Source organism: Perca flavescens, chromosome 6 (assembly GCF_004354835.1).
Source record: "Perca flavescens isolate YP-PL-M2 chromosome 6, PFLA_1.0, whole genome shotgun sequence".
In the NCBI taxonomy this organism is placed as follows: Eukaryota; Metazoa; Chordata; class Actinopteri; order Perciformes; family Percidae; genus Perca; species Perca flavescens.
Window position 1 is genome coordinate 20,726,780 of NC_041336.1, and position 16,929 is coordinate 20,743,708.

General features: G+C 38.8%; 2 protein-coding genes across 9 annotated transcripts; both read right to left on the bottom strand.

Moving 5' to 3' along the window:
• Window positions 1-309: 309 nt before the first annotated feature.
• upp1 (uridine phosphorylase 1) lies at window positions 310-4,070 on the bottom strand. 2 transcript variants are annotated; one of them, XM_028580877.1, is made up of 8 exons: window positions 3,626-4,070; window positions 3,323-3,382; window positions 2,407-2,518; window positions 2,151-2,309; window positions 1,931-2,045; window positions 999-1,208; window positions 759-905; window positions 310-669 (listed from the first exon to the last, which is right to left on the bottom strand). In XM_028580877.1, exons 2-8 carry the CDS (start codon window positions 3,361-3,363, stop codon window positions 518-520), a joined length of 936 nt encoding a protein of 311 aa, XP_028436678.1. In that variant the 5' UTR covers window positions 3,364-3,382; window positions 3,626-4,070; the 3' UTR covers window positions 310-517. The 2 variants fall into 2 exon arrangements, with proteins under 2 accessions (XP_028436678.1, XP_028436677.1); XM_028580876.1 differs by having other exon boundaries at window positions 3,689-4,068.
• Window positions 4,071-5,020: 950 nt separating this feature from the next.
• On the bottom strand, window positions 5,021-16,706 carry LOC114557738 (RNA-binding protein 12B). 7 transcript variants are annotated; one of them, XM_028581381.1, is made up of 8 exons: window positions 16,342-16,653; window positions 8,482-8,664; window positions 7,218-7,299; window positions 7,054-7,112; window positions 6,213-6,270; window positions 5,910-6,016; window positions 5,755-5,813; window positions 5,021-5,548 (listed from the first exon to the last, which is right to left on the bottom strand). In XM_028581381.1, the coding sequence occupies exons 3-8, from the start codon at window positions 7,297-7,299 to the stop codon at window positions 5,521-5,523; spliced, it is 393 nt and encodes a 130-aa protein (XP_028437182.1). In that variant the 5' UTR covers window positions 8,482-8,664; window positions 16,342-16,653; the 3' UTR covers window positions 5,021-5,520. The 7 variants fall into 7 exon arrangements, with proteins under 7 accessions (XP_028437182.1, XP_028437183.1, XP_028437180.1 ...); XM_028581382.1 differs by lacking the exon at window positions 8,482-8,664 and having other exon boundaries at window positions 16,342-16,662; XM_028581379.1 differs by lacking the exons at window positions 8,482-8,664; window positions 16,342-16,653 and adding an exon at window positions 8,108-8,423 and having other exon boundaries at window positions 5,899-6,016.
• Window positions 16,707-16,929: the final 223 nt, after the last annotated feature.

Here is a 16,929-nt window from a genome sequence, read left to right on the forward strand (position 1 = left end):
GCCCACCCATGAGAGAGAGACATCATGGCTTTCAAACGAGCAAAGTGGCAGTTGGTCAAGGCCACACCCCCACCCTCCACCTTGCCCCCCCCTCTCTCCTCCTCAATAGCTACAGACACAGAAATGGCACATCCTAAGGAAAGCTTATTGTGGGACTGGCTCTAATGGCTGTAATTCTGCACCAAAGCTGAATTTTGGGAAAGAGACTTCAGATACAGTATTAAGGGACCACTAAGGTCTATATCCAAAGAGCACCATGTCATGGGACCTTTAAATTGTATTTAAGTTAAATTCAAGAGGAAACAAAAGTTAAATAGCACATTCCGGTTTATTAAGACAGTTAAAATCATTTAACTATATAACGGATAAATAAAAGGCAGTGCATAACTTCAAGATTCTGGAGGTATTACAGGTATGGCTATTGGTGAGCATAGAAAAACTGAGTTAGTGCATAGCGCTATATTTTCAAGAGACAATTTGGATGTATGCTTGCATATCAGTGTAATAGCTATTGCACTTAGCTACATACTGCTTTGCCTTTCAACTGTTTCCTAATGTAGTAGCCAACCAGTATCTGAGGACGTTGTTGGTAACTGCGAAGAACTTCTTGAGACTCGTTCAGCTGATCCCCCTTCAGCCGATCCAGTAATGTCACGCAAACCACAGCCGCTTTACACAAGAAATAAATGTTAGAAAGTCAACGAGAAGAAAACAACTTTCTTTCAGCTATAAATGATGCTGATATTGCATTTTCTTACCTCGTAGACCACTCAGCTTGCACATAGCAGCAAAAACTGATGACTCCATTTCAATGTTGCAGATTCCTGCTTCACTGGCTTTAGTGAGGTAGTCCCGTTTATCCTTCTCAGTGTAGGAGCAGAAAGCACCATCCAAACGGGCTTGCCCTGGGTGATTGATGAGACAGAGAAAAAAGATGAACATTGCAAATGAAATACTTGTTGGTAAAAAATGTGATTAACACATCAATGCATCTGTACCTTCGTAGAAATCCAGTGTACACATGGTGTTGCCTATCACTGTGTCAAACTGGTTCAGCTCTTTGCTGCACTGCAACAGCTCCTCAGCCAGGCTTTGGTCCAGATCAGTATTGCGCACCACCGTCTTCCCCAGGATCACCTGCTCAAACTTGGGCAGGAAGGTGGCATCCATAGACTGCTTGGTAACAACAACTGTGCCAGGCTGAAGCCCTGAAAATGGCAAGTGAGATAAACAATAAATTATAGTCTGAATGTACAGAAAGCTTCAATTAAAAATTATTTTTCATATGCTGAAACAAACTAGACTGATATCAAGTAAAATACAGCATAATGTTAATTTCCAAATGAACAACATCTAAAGAAATTCTTCAAATTATTGAGATGTCTTTAGTTCAAGTTGTAATTCAGTGCAACAGTCTACTACAATGTAGTCACAGTTCCTAGAATCAAATCACACTATACCCTTTAGCCATGCTGAAAATTATGTGGACTTCAAAAACATGCCACAGAACAACCCCCAATGGTTCATGACATATTCAGAAAAAAGGTTGGTATACATCAGAATACATATCAATCCTCTTATTCTGAAAACTTGAGAAGTCCCATCTTGGGCTAATCGCAATTATACACAAAAAGCCATATTGGATGACACTGCTCTAAAATCTAAGGGACTTTGGACTCCCTCTTGTGGTACACCTATGAAAAAAGGTGTCTTTGTGGACAACACCCAGTACTTAAAGTCATCTACTGTATGACCACACTAACCATCTCATGGAAATTACATTGTATCACACAGGGAGTCTAAGTCAAGTAATTTACAGGATCACAAGGAAACTAGCATTCTTGGAGTGTTAATTGTTGATAATGCAACACATGAATGATCAGGTGTAATATCAGGCATTCTAAATACATATTCTAAATAATAAGCTTACCTATTCCACCGGATGTCCCAATGCGTATAATTGTAACATCTGTGCAATGAGCGTGATGGAGGAGCTTTATTAGCTCATGTAACATTATGGCAATAGATGAGATGCCCATCCCATGCTGCAAAACATAGCACAATTTTCACATCTATGTAGTTTTTTTTAATAGAAATACACAGATTAATAGGATTACTACTATTTGTAGGTTGTGATAAGTCTTACATACACTGACAGACAGTACAGAGCCAACTTTGTACATAGCATAGCGGTCTGTTCCAGCACAGATGTTTGGGTACTCTGATTTGGGGTCTTCCATACCGAGCTCCGCAGCAATGTACTCGATGAAGGATTTCATTCTCCAAGGACTGCCCCCAACACACACAAACTGAAGGAAAACACACAAAACATAAAATAATAGCAGAATAAAGATGATTATGGAGTTGATTTATTTCCCAAAAATAAATGTAAAAAAAAATCATTACTTTGACATAACCAAACATAGCTGGTAGGTCGTGAGTTCTGGTTCCTAAACCGAAGTGGTAGAGGACGTCATCTTTCAGTGCGTCCAGGTGTGGGTTATGCACAAAAACAGGGCTTTGGGGGGGAGGGGGGGATAACAGATTTGAAAGGGTCAGTTCTAGCATGACAATAAGACTGAACTGCCATTTTATTTCATTTCATTCATTAAGAGGCTGAACAAATCTGATATGCGATAAATCCTACCTTTATGTGGGTTATAATGTTCAATTTTTAGTTTAAACTGTTTTAGAGGTGTTGATTTAACTGTATAGACAGTTTGGAGGATGTAGTTTGCACTGCTGTTGAACTGTATTCTATTCTGCACTATAGATAGAGTTTATAATTTGATATGAATTAATTAAATTAGTTTTAGCTTGGTAACCCTAATAAACTGACAAGTGAGTGTATACATACTATCAATAAGTGAAAAAATGTGATTTTAAGATTAAGACATACTTTATTGATCCGCAAGGGGAAATTACATTTTTTCACTCAGTTGTCAGTTATTACACAGAGGCCCGAAAATCCACACACATGGACCAGGACCTATACATTGCACTTATGGTTTCGATGCCTTGCTCAAGGGCACCTTGGCAGTGCCCAGGAGCTGAACTGAAATTAATTATTAATTGTAGGTTATACAATGTGGAAATACAGTAGGCCTACTGACACACTTTCGTTGTAATTAAATCACTTATAAGACCAACATTTTACATAGGCTACTTGGTAAGAAAACATGCCTGTCCTGATATCCTGTCACCCTTTATCATGTTACACCTTACAGCATTGCCTGAACCTAGCCTACTGTGTCCACACATACATAACCATTTAAACAAACGTTTGGATTAAGGGTTAATTTAGGATAGTGAAAGTTCTCACCTGGGGCATAAATCGGTCTTCTTGTCGACCTTTGGATTCATCTTCCTGAAAAAAGAAAAGCTGTGTCCGAACAAAATTATTTAGTGACCGAGTAGGAAAACCAAGCTCTAACAGATCTGGTCGTTACAATTGCAAACTGGAGATTTGTACTTAAACGTATGTGACCAGAAAATAGCCTAACCTAAAACACAATTAAGAAAATGAAAACACCCCGGCGTAGATTCTTTAATCAGACATCGCAGCACACACACACCACTTCATCGCTCATAGCGGGGAAAAGGAGTCAATTAGCTCCATCTTTACCTTTGAGATTAAGCCAACAGGATAAACAAGCCCAAAGGTTACAAACACCAGAAAGACATTTACCTTTGGTATGTGGCTGTTTGACTGCCGGTGTCCGTTTCTGAAAAAATTATTTCACTCTTTCTGAACTGACGTGAACACCGTAACGTGAGCCTACAGCCCACAATGACGTGACGTCCAGCACGCCACAAGCGTCACAACTAGCCCGCTCATAGGCTGTAGACTACTCTGCTCTGCTCGGTCACGAACAAAGGTGACTAAAGAGCAGACGGGGAGTTACCACATTCACCAATGTCCGCAGGAAAACCCACAGCGTGTTGTAAAAAACGCCTATGTTGCCAAATGATTTCTGGCAGCTTCATAATACACTTTGATTATATTTTGAGGACAGTGGTAGGCTAATAACCTCCTCCTCAAATCCATCAGAACAATGGAGTGACTCGCTATGCTCCTTTACTGTTATATGCTATAGGTGAATTCAGGTACTTTTAAAGAATGATGTGAAATATCTTAATACTAATAATTTATCGACCTTAATTTAAGGACCGTTTAACTCAACACTTTGCTTATTAGCTGGTCTTTAATGACTGAAAAACTTAAAATAAAGTCAGTTTACCTGATATTAAGTGCCTTCAATACATTACGGTGGTTCCACATTTTGAAATACCTGCAATACCTTTCATTTGCTGCATATAAAAAAAGGTGAAAGAAAGGAAAACTTTGATCATGTGGAAAAATTGATTTGTAGTGATGTTGAGTATAATGTGATAAATCTAGCAAATGTAAATATTCTTGTTGAGAGAGAGGCCATGTCAGTTCACATATAAAGTAGAACACAAGGTTTAATACTGTTGCAATTAAATCTGCATTAACAGATTTTGACTGTGTTAGCAAACAGTGGTCTATTTATACATCCTGATGGATTTAGGCACAATATTCACTCTCATTTATGCTCCATTTTGGTCTTCACCTAACCTGACTCCGCCAGATGGATTGCTTCGCATTTGCTCGGCATATCTGCGAGTGGAAAACTGGAGCTCGCGAGATCAGGACGGTCTCACGAGGCTAGTCTTCACCAACCCTTGAGGGGAAATCTTATTCACAAACTTTGTCAGCCGTTCGGTGCTGGGCAGGTAGAGTGCAGTGTGTTTATTAGAACAATTCTGGTGAAAACAGCTGCCAGCTGAGGCTGAAAATGGGGATGATATGAGCAAAGTTTTGTGAAATGTGCTAAAAAAAATAAACCCTCCATAGAACACAGGACAGAGTTGTTTCCCTGTGTTAATGTTTGTTGACCAGTATCTTTCACATTACACATAGTCATTTGATACATTGTTAATATAAACATAAAAAGTTAGAATTACATGCAAGAAAAAAAATGTCAACACACAAAACTGTTTAGCCAAACTTTCCTTTATAAGAAAAGTTAACATATTTAGTAAGACACGTTAAATTACAATTCTGATGTAATCCCAGCTAATACAGCTGATGACAAACATCATTTTGACAGCTGTCACTTCAGGTAGGGTTTGTTTTATATATATATATAAGTGATGATGAGTCTGCATTACCCAGTTTCTTTAAGCAAAACATTACAACCACAGCTGACGAACAGCCGTTAATGCTCTTATGTCTAGGTTTATTTTTTACAAAATTTAAATACTTCACTCCAGCCAAAATCTTACAGTAGAAAATGTAAACATGCAATACTCATACTTAAGCACATAAAGTGGTGTTTAGTATTATTACTTTGTGCAACTTCACTGCAAACTGTTATCAGTCTCAAACAAATATAACATGCAAATTTAAATGTCACAAGTTAAATTAAATTCACTAATTTCTCAGCAAAAAAAAACAGAAACACTCTTTGGGAAGTGAACACCTGTGCAAATGTCTTAAGGCGAGTGAAGCCTTTCTTCGTCCCTAAAAACAGAAAATATAAATTTACACGGTAATGTATATACCTTTTAATTTTAATGAAGATACCACACTGAACCCAACAGTAATAGTAAATCATACAGTAAGACCAGTAATGAGTCAGGACTAATATACATTAAAAAAAATATTAATATGCATTCAATTCAAATCTAGACTGTTCACGAGAGTTAATTTGATGAAATTAAACTCACATGTCTTCTTTTCCCCCATTCCATCTCATTTCATGAAGCCTTAGGTGCCCAAGATCTCTCTGTTAAGATAGTATACAAACATTATTTAATCCAAACAGCACACTGTTATTTAGAGAGGATACCACCATAAAATTGAATACCAACACCCAACTTACTGCCTCCATTAGGACTATGGGGTGCTCTGGCAAGAATTTCGGTTTCTTCCTTGCCTCAGGAGAACTTGCCAGACCAATTAAAAATTCTCTTGTGTAAGATATTCTGCCTATGAAAAAATATATATATATATATATTAAAATCAACATGACAAGAGTTCAAATCAGGCAAATCAAAATAAAGGCAAAAGTAGGTTGATATTCTGTCAATGCAGTGGCTTTTTTGCCAAACTCATACTGTAGATAAAGAAATTGGGAAAAACATCCTCAGAACAGAAATGCATACAATAACACTTTGTGTCTTACCTTCTTTCTGTTTGTGGAGGTTGAAAATCCTGTAGAACTGCTCTATGCCAATATTTGCCTATCAAGCATAACATTAGAATAGTTTTAGAAAATGTAAAGCTATAGTGCGTAGTTTCTGTCTCCCCCATCAAGAATTCTAATTAATGACACAACACTGTTGGCGCGTCCACTTGATACAAGCCTGAGGTAATTGCGCACACTCCCCCACCCATCCCCAACGTAGTTGCTAGTAGCCAAGGATGACACGGAGGATTAAAAAAAAACATGGACTCTTCAGAAGAGTTAATTATCTTCACTCGAGTTTCTAGGCACGAAAGTCACCGTACGACATAATCTTCTGAACATAGCCATACTGAGAAATACAGAGCGAGTTGTGTGAAGCTGATAGTCTTGATTAGCTTTGCAGCAACTCATTTGGCAATGGCTTGAATGTAACTGACATTCATTAATATCAAAAAGTTACACACTAAAGCTTTAATGTTGCCTAAATAAACTGCTTAACAGGCAAATGGTTTATTTAAAGTTATTTTAATTAAAGAAAAATGCAAAGTGTGAATCACACTAAAATACTGAAGAGCTGAAATGATTAGTCGATCTAAAGAAAATTAACCGGCAACAATTTTGATAATCCATATACAGTAATTGTTTTTAATTAATAAGTCATTTGTGTCATCTATCAAGCATGCCAAACAGTCTGGTTCAAGGTCTCAAATGTGATTTGCAGCTTTTGTTTTTATGTAATTTTTACAAATGATTAAAAAATGATCAACAGAATAATTGATACAGAATATAATTTTAAATTGCAACCCTTAAATATTGTCTTCTTTGGGATTTTTTTTACCTCTTGATCCTCTTCCTCCATCAGTGCCTGTCCACATGTAGCAGCATTTATTATGGGCTCTAAATTAAGTAATACAATATTATAAGAGCATATCATTATATATGAACACAATACAAAACCTTTGATATTCCTATAAGTTTGACCAACTGTTGCAGACTGCTTACCACTGTCAACATGAATGCAGCGGCGCAGGGGTCTTGCAGGCTCCAGATGTTTTTGGAGGATCCTTCTTCTTGATACCTCCATCTAGTGTCAGTGAGGTTCAAACATGTTTTAAATCCACTACACTCTACAAGGAGTCTTCATCACATTTATACTGATCAGATTTGGATTACTACAGGCATTACTAATGTTTCAATATATTATAAATCAGTGCTTTGTAAAGTGGTGTTTGCAGACCATTAGGGGTCCTGAAGTGGGTCACAGCCACTGGCTTTATGTCAGGAATAGTGGTACAACTCTTTCACTCAAGTGGCATGTATAACGTTACTATGGACCTTTTTCACAGCAGACATTTTGACTTGTCATAGTAGGAAGAGCACAGCTGAAATTGATCACCTTAACGATGGCTCAATTCCATCAAGTGTCCCAGTAAGCTGTTTCAGTGAGTCAGCATGTACAATACCAGGGCCTCTCCTAAGTGGAATGCAACCATCCTTAATGGTTTTGAATACACCTGTGCTTTTCCTACTATGACATGTCAACATGTCTGCCGTGAAAAACGTCTATTCAGATGTCAGGCTTCAACTGATCTTTCCCAATTCATAGCAGACAGGTATATAATGGTTTTCTATTATTATTATTAGCTAGATCAAGTATCCTGCATCATTTGACAGTGTCGTTAACGTAACTTATTTAGAAATAAGAAATACTAGGAAACGAGCTTAACACTGACCAGGGATTGTCCCAGGTTGAGTGTAGCAAAACAGTTAACGTAAGCAATTCAACAAAAACGATTTAAATTGGCCCTATTAGCTTTATGTTAACTTTAAGCAAGCTTAACATAAATACATGTCGGTGAAAACAAGTTGTCGAAAACTGTCAATCTTTCTACCTTCATAAAAGAAGCAACTTTGGAAACCAACCAGGTAACGTTACTGGGAACATTCTTGTTGCCCATCAGTGTCCATGGCAGACATTTGCGTTACCATGGTCTGCATGTTAACGGTGCATCATAAGCGGTTCTGTTTTACGAATCAGTTTATTTAACGGTCGGGACTGCGTCTAACGATTGTATATGATCTCGCATTATAACATTAACGAAACAAAATAAAACGTTAAGCGATGACATGCATACGTTTGAACTCTGCGAAACCATAATTCTAGCTTGTAACATTGGCGTAATAACTTATACCGGTAAGCAGCGAGTTACCGACGTAGCCGGTAGACTTTAAAAAAAAAAGAGACGTTTTATGTTAAAATATTCACCTGTTTAAATAAAAGTTCCCTCGGCGTGATTTTGTCTGCTTAACTTCTTCTTCTTCTACTATGTTTATTGGCGTTGGAGGATCGCCTGCCGGTGTCATCACCATAGACATAAATATAGGTCATCACATCCCATCACCAGACTCCTCGGTCCCGGTTGAACCGGAAGTCGTTCTGTCCCTGAAACTAAAATGATGTTGAACAATGTTGTGTTCTTTTATATATGTCAATGCTTATATACTGTCTATGGTTGTAGGCTAACCTTATAACTGTCCCCACCAAGCATTAGCCTCTTGTCAACGTAGCACATATCAAGCTGGATTGATCGATATCAAAATGCATCAATAAATTAGGTCTCTACTGTATTGTGTGTTGTTAAGTGACATGATATCAATTACAAAATGATGCTGTGTGGCAGAAAGCATGCTGTATTACGGTTACTGAGTATTATTCTTTCTGTGACATTGTAAGATTTACAATTACTCTCGAACATACCATCTGGGTTTAACTTTAACACACTGCGGCCTATGAGATAATTATTAAGACATCCACACCAGTACTTAAAATTTAGAAAGTTTACAAGTTTTTTAATTTGAAATACATATTACAGATTCTCACAGTGGTCACTTGTCCTATTATCTTGCTCTTGTACCTTTTTGTTTTTAAAGGAGAATACTGTATATCCCACAGATAACCACTTAAGGGTATCCCATTTAAACTAATCTTAAAAGTTATCGCTAACTGATTCCTTTTAATTAGTGATTAACCTGCACTTTATATAAGTAAGGTTTATGTGGCAAGCAAAATGTGTTTACACTGCAAGTGACAGATGTGTGAAGAAAAACTTACAATTCAAAAAGGTATGCATTTTTATATAAAAAAAATAACATTTCACAACATTATTCCACACTATTGTAAATTAAATTTAAGAAATGTCAACCAAAAATCTAGTATTTCACTTTAAGATAAAAAATGCATACAAACCCCATATTTAGTCAACAGACTATATTGCCTAATAAAAATAAAAGAAAATGCAATTTAAAAAAAAGAATTATACTAAATTCCCGGTATTCACAATTGTATTGTGTAATCAAAAAAGAAAAGAAAGACAAGGCAATTTTATCCTTTAAATCAACTTTGTTTCAATCAACACTGTACATGTCCAACCTACACTGCTAGGGCATGTTAGGTGCCGTGCAAGGCAATGCCACTTTTACTCAAGTAATAGCTGTATTTTTCTTGGACCTATTGGTCTTCCACTCAGTTCCTCAACTGCTGTCAACGCCTCCTGACGGGACTCAAATACTGCAGTTGCAGAGCCTTTCGATTTTCCTCTCTGGTCATACTGCAGTGAGACAGATCCAGGGATAATGCGAAATCCATAGCAAAAGTCATAGATTTCTTCACTTCTGATTTGGAATGGTAAGTTAAGCAGCTTTACACAAGTGGGACCATCAAAATGTTGCACTGAGGGACCAAAGCCACCACGAAAGCCATTACCTCTGTCTTGTGGAGCATGAGGGCCTCCTCCACGGGGTTCATAATCTCTGCCTCCGTGGATGTGAGCCTGTGCATTGGTCATTGGTATATTACCATCACGAGAAATCCTAAAGTCAGGGTACTCTGTGTCACCAAGGCGATGGGATGCCTCGTTTCTCCTGCCCGAGTACCGCTCCTCTCTTGGCATTGGCTCTTGCACCACTGGTGGCTCAACACCCAACTCCCGCATCTGAGAACGTGAAATGCATTTCAGTGTGACCTCTGACCCAAGAAACCTTTGTCCATTGAGAGAGAGTGCACTCATAGCCTCTGCCTCAGACCGGAAGAGAACCAACGCCTTTCCAACTCCAGCACCGTTATGGTCACGCAGCACAAACACCTTGTCCTCTGTGATATTAAACCCAAGGAAGAAGTCCATGATCTCAACTTTCCGTACATCAAATGGCAGGTTCCGCACAAACACACACATTTTTTCTGAGTCATAAGGATCACTTGGGTAAGATGGAGGCCTCTCCTGAAACATTTCAGAGTTTTCAGAAGGTCCGACATCCATGCTCTGAGCTTCCAGAAGGGTGATCATTTTCTCTCTCGAGATTGGCCGGGTAGAAATCAATCGGTTGAAAAACTGCCTTTTTTCAGGAGTCAAGGCATCACAATAGTCACGCAGACTCTTAAACAGCACAAATGCAGATCTAGTTCTTCTCCCATCACTGCCAATTAAGTGTAGGATCTGGTCATCCTCAAGCTTTGCATTACAAAAAAGCTTTTTTATGTCTTCTTTTTCCACTGCAAAGGACAGATTTTCCATCAAAACGCAGTACTCATCGTCGGAAAAAACCGGCCTCAAAGGAGATTGTGACCTGACGTGGTGTGGATTCCTCTGATGGCGAACAGGTGATCTATCTCTTGCAAAGTTGTTGACAGCCATTGACTCTTTACCAGTAGCCCGACGCCAAAAGTCTGCTGTCGTTGTGGAAACCTCCACATACCTTGACCCAATGTATTTCCTATCCCTCTTCAGGGCTTCGTGTGCATCCTCTCTTGTTGCAAATTTGACGATACCTTTCCCATTGTTGAAACCCTGTGCATTTTTCAATAAGACCATATCATCAATAAGTAAACCGAAGAAAAAGTCACGGACTTCCTCTTCAGTCACAGAGAAAGGCATTCCATTTAGAAACACATGCACAAAGTCATCATTAGTGTTTGAAGCCCTCTGGTGATGGGGGGGAGGGGAATAATCTGATCTGCTAGCCGATCTCCTGACCACCTCAGGATCCACAGATCTTCTAGCACGTCTTGCATTTTCCTCAAATCGTCTCCGTTCATCTAGCTCTACATTTGTTGTACTTCTTTCAAGCATGTTCTGCATCTCTGTTTTACTACTTAGTAGCAATTGAACAGGTGAACCCTTAATGCAACCTCCTGACTGTGTCATGGCTCTTCTTGCATCTTCATCGGAAGCAAAGATAATGAAAGCTTCCTCAAGCTCCCCACCAATTATATGCACCCCTCCATCTGGAATTTTGAGGCCAGCGAAGAACTTGCGAATATCCTCAGAACCTGCTGTGACTCTTAGTCCCTGTAAACGGATGACGACCGCCATGCTGAAGTACAAACAACAGCACCTGCAGACAAAAGGGTATAGAATAGCATTATTGCCAACGGAGCTTTACTAGCCCAGCGTCAATTTCCTGGCAGTCCAATATAACAACTGAACTGGAATAGCAATTTGAGACAAAGGACATCAAAGACAAGGGACACCATTACAATCAATGTCAACAACAGCCACTTTTAAGATGGACAAGAAATTTAAATCTGCGTAAACAGAACAATTTAACAGAGACTGTAGCTCACGCTCCAGAGTTGAAAGTCCTAACTCACAATATCAACTCTATCTGGCACAATAATCAACCTTTTTCCCCTATATCAGTTTTATCAGACCATTTTAATCAATCACCCCATAGGTTAACTATTCCAATTCCTCATGTATGATTCAACTAAAGCAGTCAATTGTAAGTTGATCTGAAAACCCCTACTGGTCAGACTGGATTACAAATATTCATCTTGCAAATAAAATGTGATGAAGGCCACTTGTTTAATCAAACATAGCTGAGTGATTTGACGTGTTGCCTTTGCCAGGCTGAAGGCTAATGGACTGAAAATGTGTCACCTCCCAGAATGTGACAGCCCACAGTGACTCACCATAACCATCCTTTAACATTTATGACCCTCCCAACATTAATGCTGCATCCAGGTGTAGTGCATCACAATCGTAGGTCCGAAACATTCAAGTTTACCAGCAACTATTTTCACTTATTCAGCCAACACAAAGTGATCACAACAGGGTAAACTATTTTTCCCAGTGTATTTGGAGGGGCCTTCTCAATGGGACAGCGCTGTTGATCAATCATAAAATAGGTCTTGAAATGCAGACTTGGAAGAAGACAGTTCAACTGGGACCCAGCAAGGACAATGTCACCGTTGTCATGGCATAATATCTACAAGGCATTTGCATTCGCTACATCAGCACCAGCTACAATCCAACTAAAGCATCTCCAAATCTGTCATTCAACAGAACCACTAGCCAAAAAGCACCAACATTAAAAAATTCAAACCATTATTACATAATGTTTTTGGTAAATTTTACTGTGTGGTAAATCACCAGTGATTTTGCATGTTTAAACTAAGTACCTTATGCTTATATTATCCATCATTTCCCAAAGCATGAGTCCTGATTTTAGATTAATATTTTTGCCCAATTAGAATTTTCAAATTTAATGTTTAGGTGCTCCACTCGCCAAAACACGTCCACGATTGTAGATTTTCCACAAATGAGTAGTTCTGATTGGACAGTCTCTGCTCCATGAACACCATGTTTCTGACCATAACAATATGAGCTACAAAGCACGCACAACTCAATCATCAACTTTATAGCATATTTGCAGAACGCTGAAATCAGGATGTATTGACACTCAAAAGACTCATCCACTGTAGCGCCACCTCGCTATAACAGCGTTTCCAAAATATCCCATTCATGGCTGAAAAAAACACTATTTGTTTGCATTATTTGGCAATGTACACCACTGCTGCAGTCTGTGCGTTCAAGAGGCTGGCGTTCTGGTTAATGCAATAGCGTCAGTGTCTCCTCTTCTGGCCCATTCCCTGTCCCGCTCTGCAACATTTCCTCCTCTGTATACTTTGGTGCAAAAGGTTAAAGTATAACAGTTGTTCCATAGAAAGTGTAATCGTCTTCTCATCAGCGTTCCTCATCAGGATAGTGTGCTGTCATGTAGCAAAACAATTTCCATCCGAAGTGAGCAAAATTATTTTCATAAACCATTCAACACAACTGTCAGGACGTTCATTTGTACATCACTTGTATTCCATATGTGGCATATGAATGGCAAAGTTCTGTTGTCATACCTTCACTTCAGCATGTAAATGCATCACCAGGAAGGATTCACAAATCACTCCACAATTTTAACAGTATAAAAACTTAGTGTGACCAAAGTGTCTCAATTGCCCTGTACGACAAATCCTGACATGACATAAAACCAACTAACATCACCTCTATGGAAATAAAATTGGGTCTAAAGTACTGTAGCATGCATCACCATATCTGAACGTACACATTTTGTATGAATATATTCAAATATGTTAATGTGTAAACGTTTTGTTCAAATAAAATTGTGTGAAAAATATCTGAACTAGATTTAGTTTTTGAATCCATACGGAGATCTTTAGCTGTGAATGAAAAAGATTTGCACAAATAATTTCCAATGTGCAAGTGCATAAAAAAGATTTGCACAAAGGTTTGCAGTTACCTCGTTTGTGGGTGCAAAAAGTTTGAGCGTCACAACCCCTGCAAAATGACCGAATTCACTATCAGAATTTGATCTATTAGATCTAATATTTGGAAAATCTAGAAGAGCCGCACAATTAAATAATTTAATCCCCATTCAAGTTAGAGTGCTCAACTATTTTGGATCAGCTAGCGGAGGTCACTAGTCATCCTGCTCTATGGGCCAAATCATCCAGGTAATTTTTTTGGCTTCATGCGCCACTGAGCTACTCTAACAGGAATGAACAGGGCTCCACTTCAAACTCTGCATCCAGGTTTTATTATGCATCAATGGTCTATGGCTGCAACCAAACATGACAGCTACAGTAGCTTGAAAAATAGCAATTTGGCGCACTAAATTTGATTGACATTTTATCATACCACAAATGAGACAATTAGCTAAATAGCGAACCCTGCACTCCCTCTGCCTCACTCCTCCGACAAAAGTACTAGGTTCTGTCAGGGCTCGACAGTAACAGATTGAGTCAATTGGCAACCGTTTCGTGGCCTCTGGTTGCCCCCATTGGCAACCACCTGTTCTATTTTTTTTAAATATATGAAAACTTACAAAAATGGAAAATATTTCAAAAGATGTCAACATTTTATATGGTTGTCTCCGTGAACATTAAACACTACATTTGTGCACAACACATGCTAATATGCCAACGGTGCCTGGCACCTACCGGACAGAATAGCAATGTGCCTCATTACAGTGTCACTTAAATGTCTGCGCTTCTCTCAGCTGCTCCGAAACACAAGTTAGAGGCAAGAGAAGCATCGCTGCATGTCAGGCTAGTAAACACTGATAACACGTTACACTTGGCAGCAGGTAACGTTAGCCGACTGTTAGCTACAGTAGTAACTGGATTAAACAGTTAAAATGCTGACCACTAAGCAGTGTAAAGTGTGACTGTATTTCACCGTAGAGGATTCCAACACAGGGACGTACAACCGTGATGCCGCTAAAGCTATGAGCTAAAAGACAAACTAGCACTTGGCCACTGCTGTTGTCAGAAAAACACAGATGTGAATAAAAGGTAGCGTTTACTTTAAACTGCTAAACAAAGTAATTATTCTGAAGTTATTACATTTTTATTAAATCATTTAAATCTCCCCCCTTTTTTTGTGCAGATGCTGAATTTATGTGATCTGTGACTCAAAACGGTTATCAGAGCCGTGAGTTTTGTGATCCGTTGCACCCCTTTTTGAGAGGAATGAGAAATGATATTGCAAGCCATTTTCTCATCGCTTCATTGTTAAAATGTGTGATATAGTTACATAAGAAATGAAAATGCTCCAAATATAGGCTGTTTAAAACATGGCAACTGTATTGTCAATTTCGGCAACCAAAAGCTGATGCCTGTTTGCCAAGCCTGGCAACCACTTTAAAAAGTTAGTGCCCGTGTTAACTTTTTAGATGTTTATCTGCAAACCTCTGTTACAGCAAACCTTTGCTGTGCAATTCCAAACCTTTGTGCAAATCTTCTTTATGCACTCACACATTTGAAATCATTTGTGCAAATCTTTCATTTGGTCATAACGTGGCATGCACATTTACAGGTCTAACAGGTTAAACAAATGAAATCTATTTGTTTGATGCACTGACGATGACAGAATGGAAGTTTAACTCTAATGCTTATAAGTTTGCTACCTTTTGTTTCTTAAGCTTGGAAAAAAACATCAGGATGGTTTACTTTAGTTTGTTACTACCCCAGTTTCTGGTCTTTTTGTGAATAATAGTGTCTTGCAAGCCTGTTCAGGCTATGAATGCATGACAGTATTTACAGATTAACAATTTAAAACACAAATCTATTTGTTCAGATATTTCACACATTTGAATTAATTTAAGCAACATTTTTTACACTCTTGAATGTATTCATACAAATGAATTCACGCATTTGGGAATACACAGCTGCAATACATTTCAGCCTATTTTGGTTCCACAAGTCTTACTCTGTTGAAACTGGCATCGAAACTTCAGGGTTAGCTAGCGTCAGTTCTAACGTTACAGACAAACGTTAGCCTACTGCTAACTTGTGTCACAGAGAAGAACGAGCAAAAGCTGTTTAGCAAATTAAGTGCGTGACACGTAGCTAGAATATTCCAAAGGTGACAATCAACTATAAGGGCATTAAACTACACGTTTACTGAACAACAGTGCCACGCCATTTAGCTAGCCAACTGTAACGTAACGTTACGCCGAACACACATAGGACGCTTGTCGCCATTAATAACGCGGTTGATCAACCCAAACGCAATGTGCGTTAAGTGACAAAAACATAACGTTACATAACCGAAAACGAATGTAACTTGGTGTTAGGTAAGAATGTGGCGAACATTGCGGACGTCCTTGGCGTCCAAACAAAGCACGGCAAAATGTCGAGCTTAGCTAACCGTAGCTAGTCAGCTAACGATAGGCCTCTGCCTGAGCGTGAACTCATTTGACAGACAACGCTGACCTGCGACTAAGAGAATATATTCTTTAGAAATAACACCACATAACTAACGACAAAACTTACACAATCGACAAGCACAGATTCTAGTGCAAAATCGAGAATAGCGGATAGGTTCAGGTCAGTTAAGTTTGGCTTTTGTCGCTCTCGTCCTAGTCTTCTTCTTCAGAGTTTATTGGCGATTGGCAACCCCCACCCCTACCGTTTTTCTTCTTCTTCATTGGGTTTTGACGGCAGCTTGCATCATTAACGTTGCACTACTGCCATCTTCTGGAGTTAGTTAACTCCTACAGTGACCTATGTGTCCAATATGTCAGATTTCCCTGCAGTCTGTTCTCATCATGGATGTATTTAGGAAGCTGACCAAGCATGTTCTGCCTGTCCGTTTTTCACCACACTCCAGTATGTTCTTTACACTGCTCCTGTTATCCAATAAACATTTCATTTTTTACAACATGTTCTTTCTGATACATATTTCCTACAACTAACAAGAACTCTGCTGTTTCTGCTACCTCACAATGACCACAAAACAGTCGGATGCTTCCCTGTAATGTGATGTGTGCTACCAACTGGACTGAAGTGTGGAACAAGATATTATGCAGGGGAGAATGACGCCACCTATTGTATCGGATATGTATTCATCCAGCAGGTGAA

What these genes read in the sequence shown, in the direction of transcription:
- upp1 (XM_028580877.1), bottom strand. Translation starts at nt 3,363, where the DNA reads ATGAATCCAAAGGTCGACAAGAAGACCGATTTATGCCCCAG. An exon ending in TGGGACATCCGGTGGAATAG is followed by an intron (nt 1,209 to 1,930) that starts GTAAGCTTATTA and finishes TGCCATTTTCAG; the next exon opens with GGCTTCAGCCTGGCACAGTT. An exon ending in TACACTGGATTTCTACGAAG is followed by an intron (nt 906 to 998) that starts GTACAGATGCAT and finishes TCAATCACCCAG; the next exon opens with GGCAAGCCCGTTTGGATGGT.
- LOC114557738 (XM_028581377.1), bottom strand. Translation starts at nt 11,584, where the DNA reads ATGGCGGTCGTCATCCGTTTACAGGGACTAAGAGTCACAGCAGGTTCT.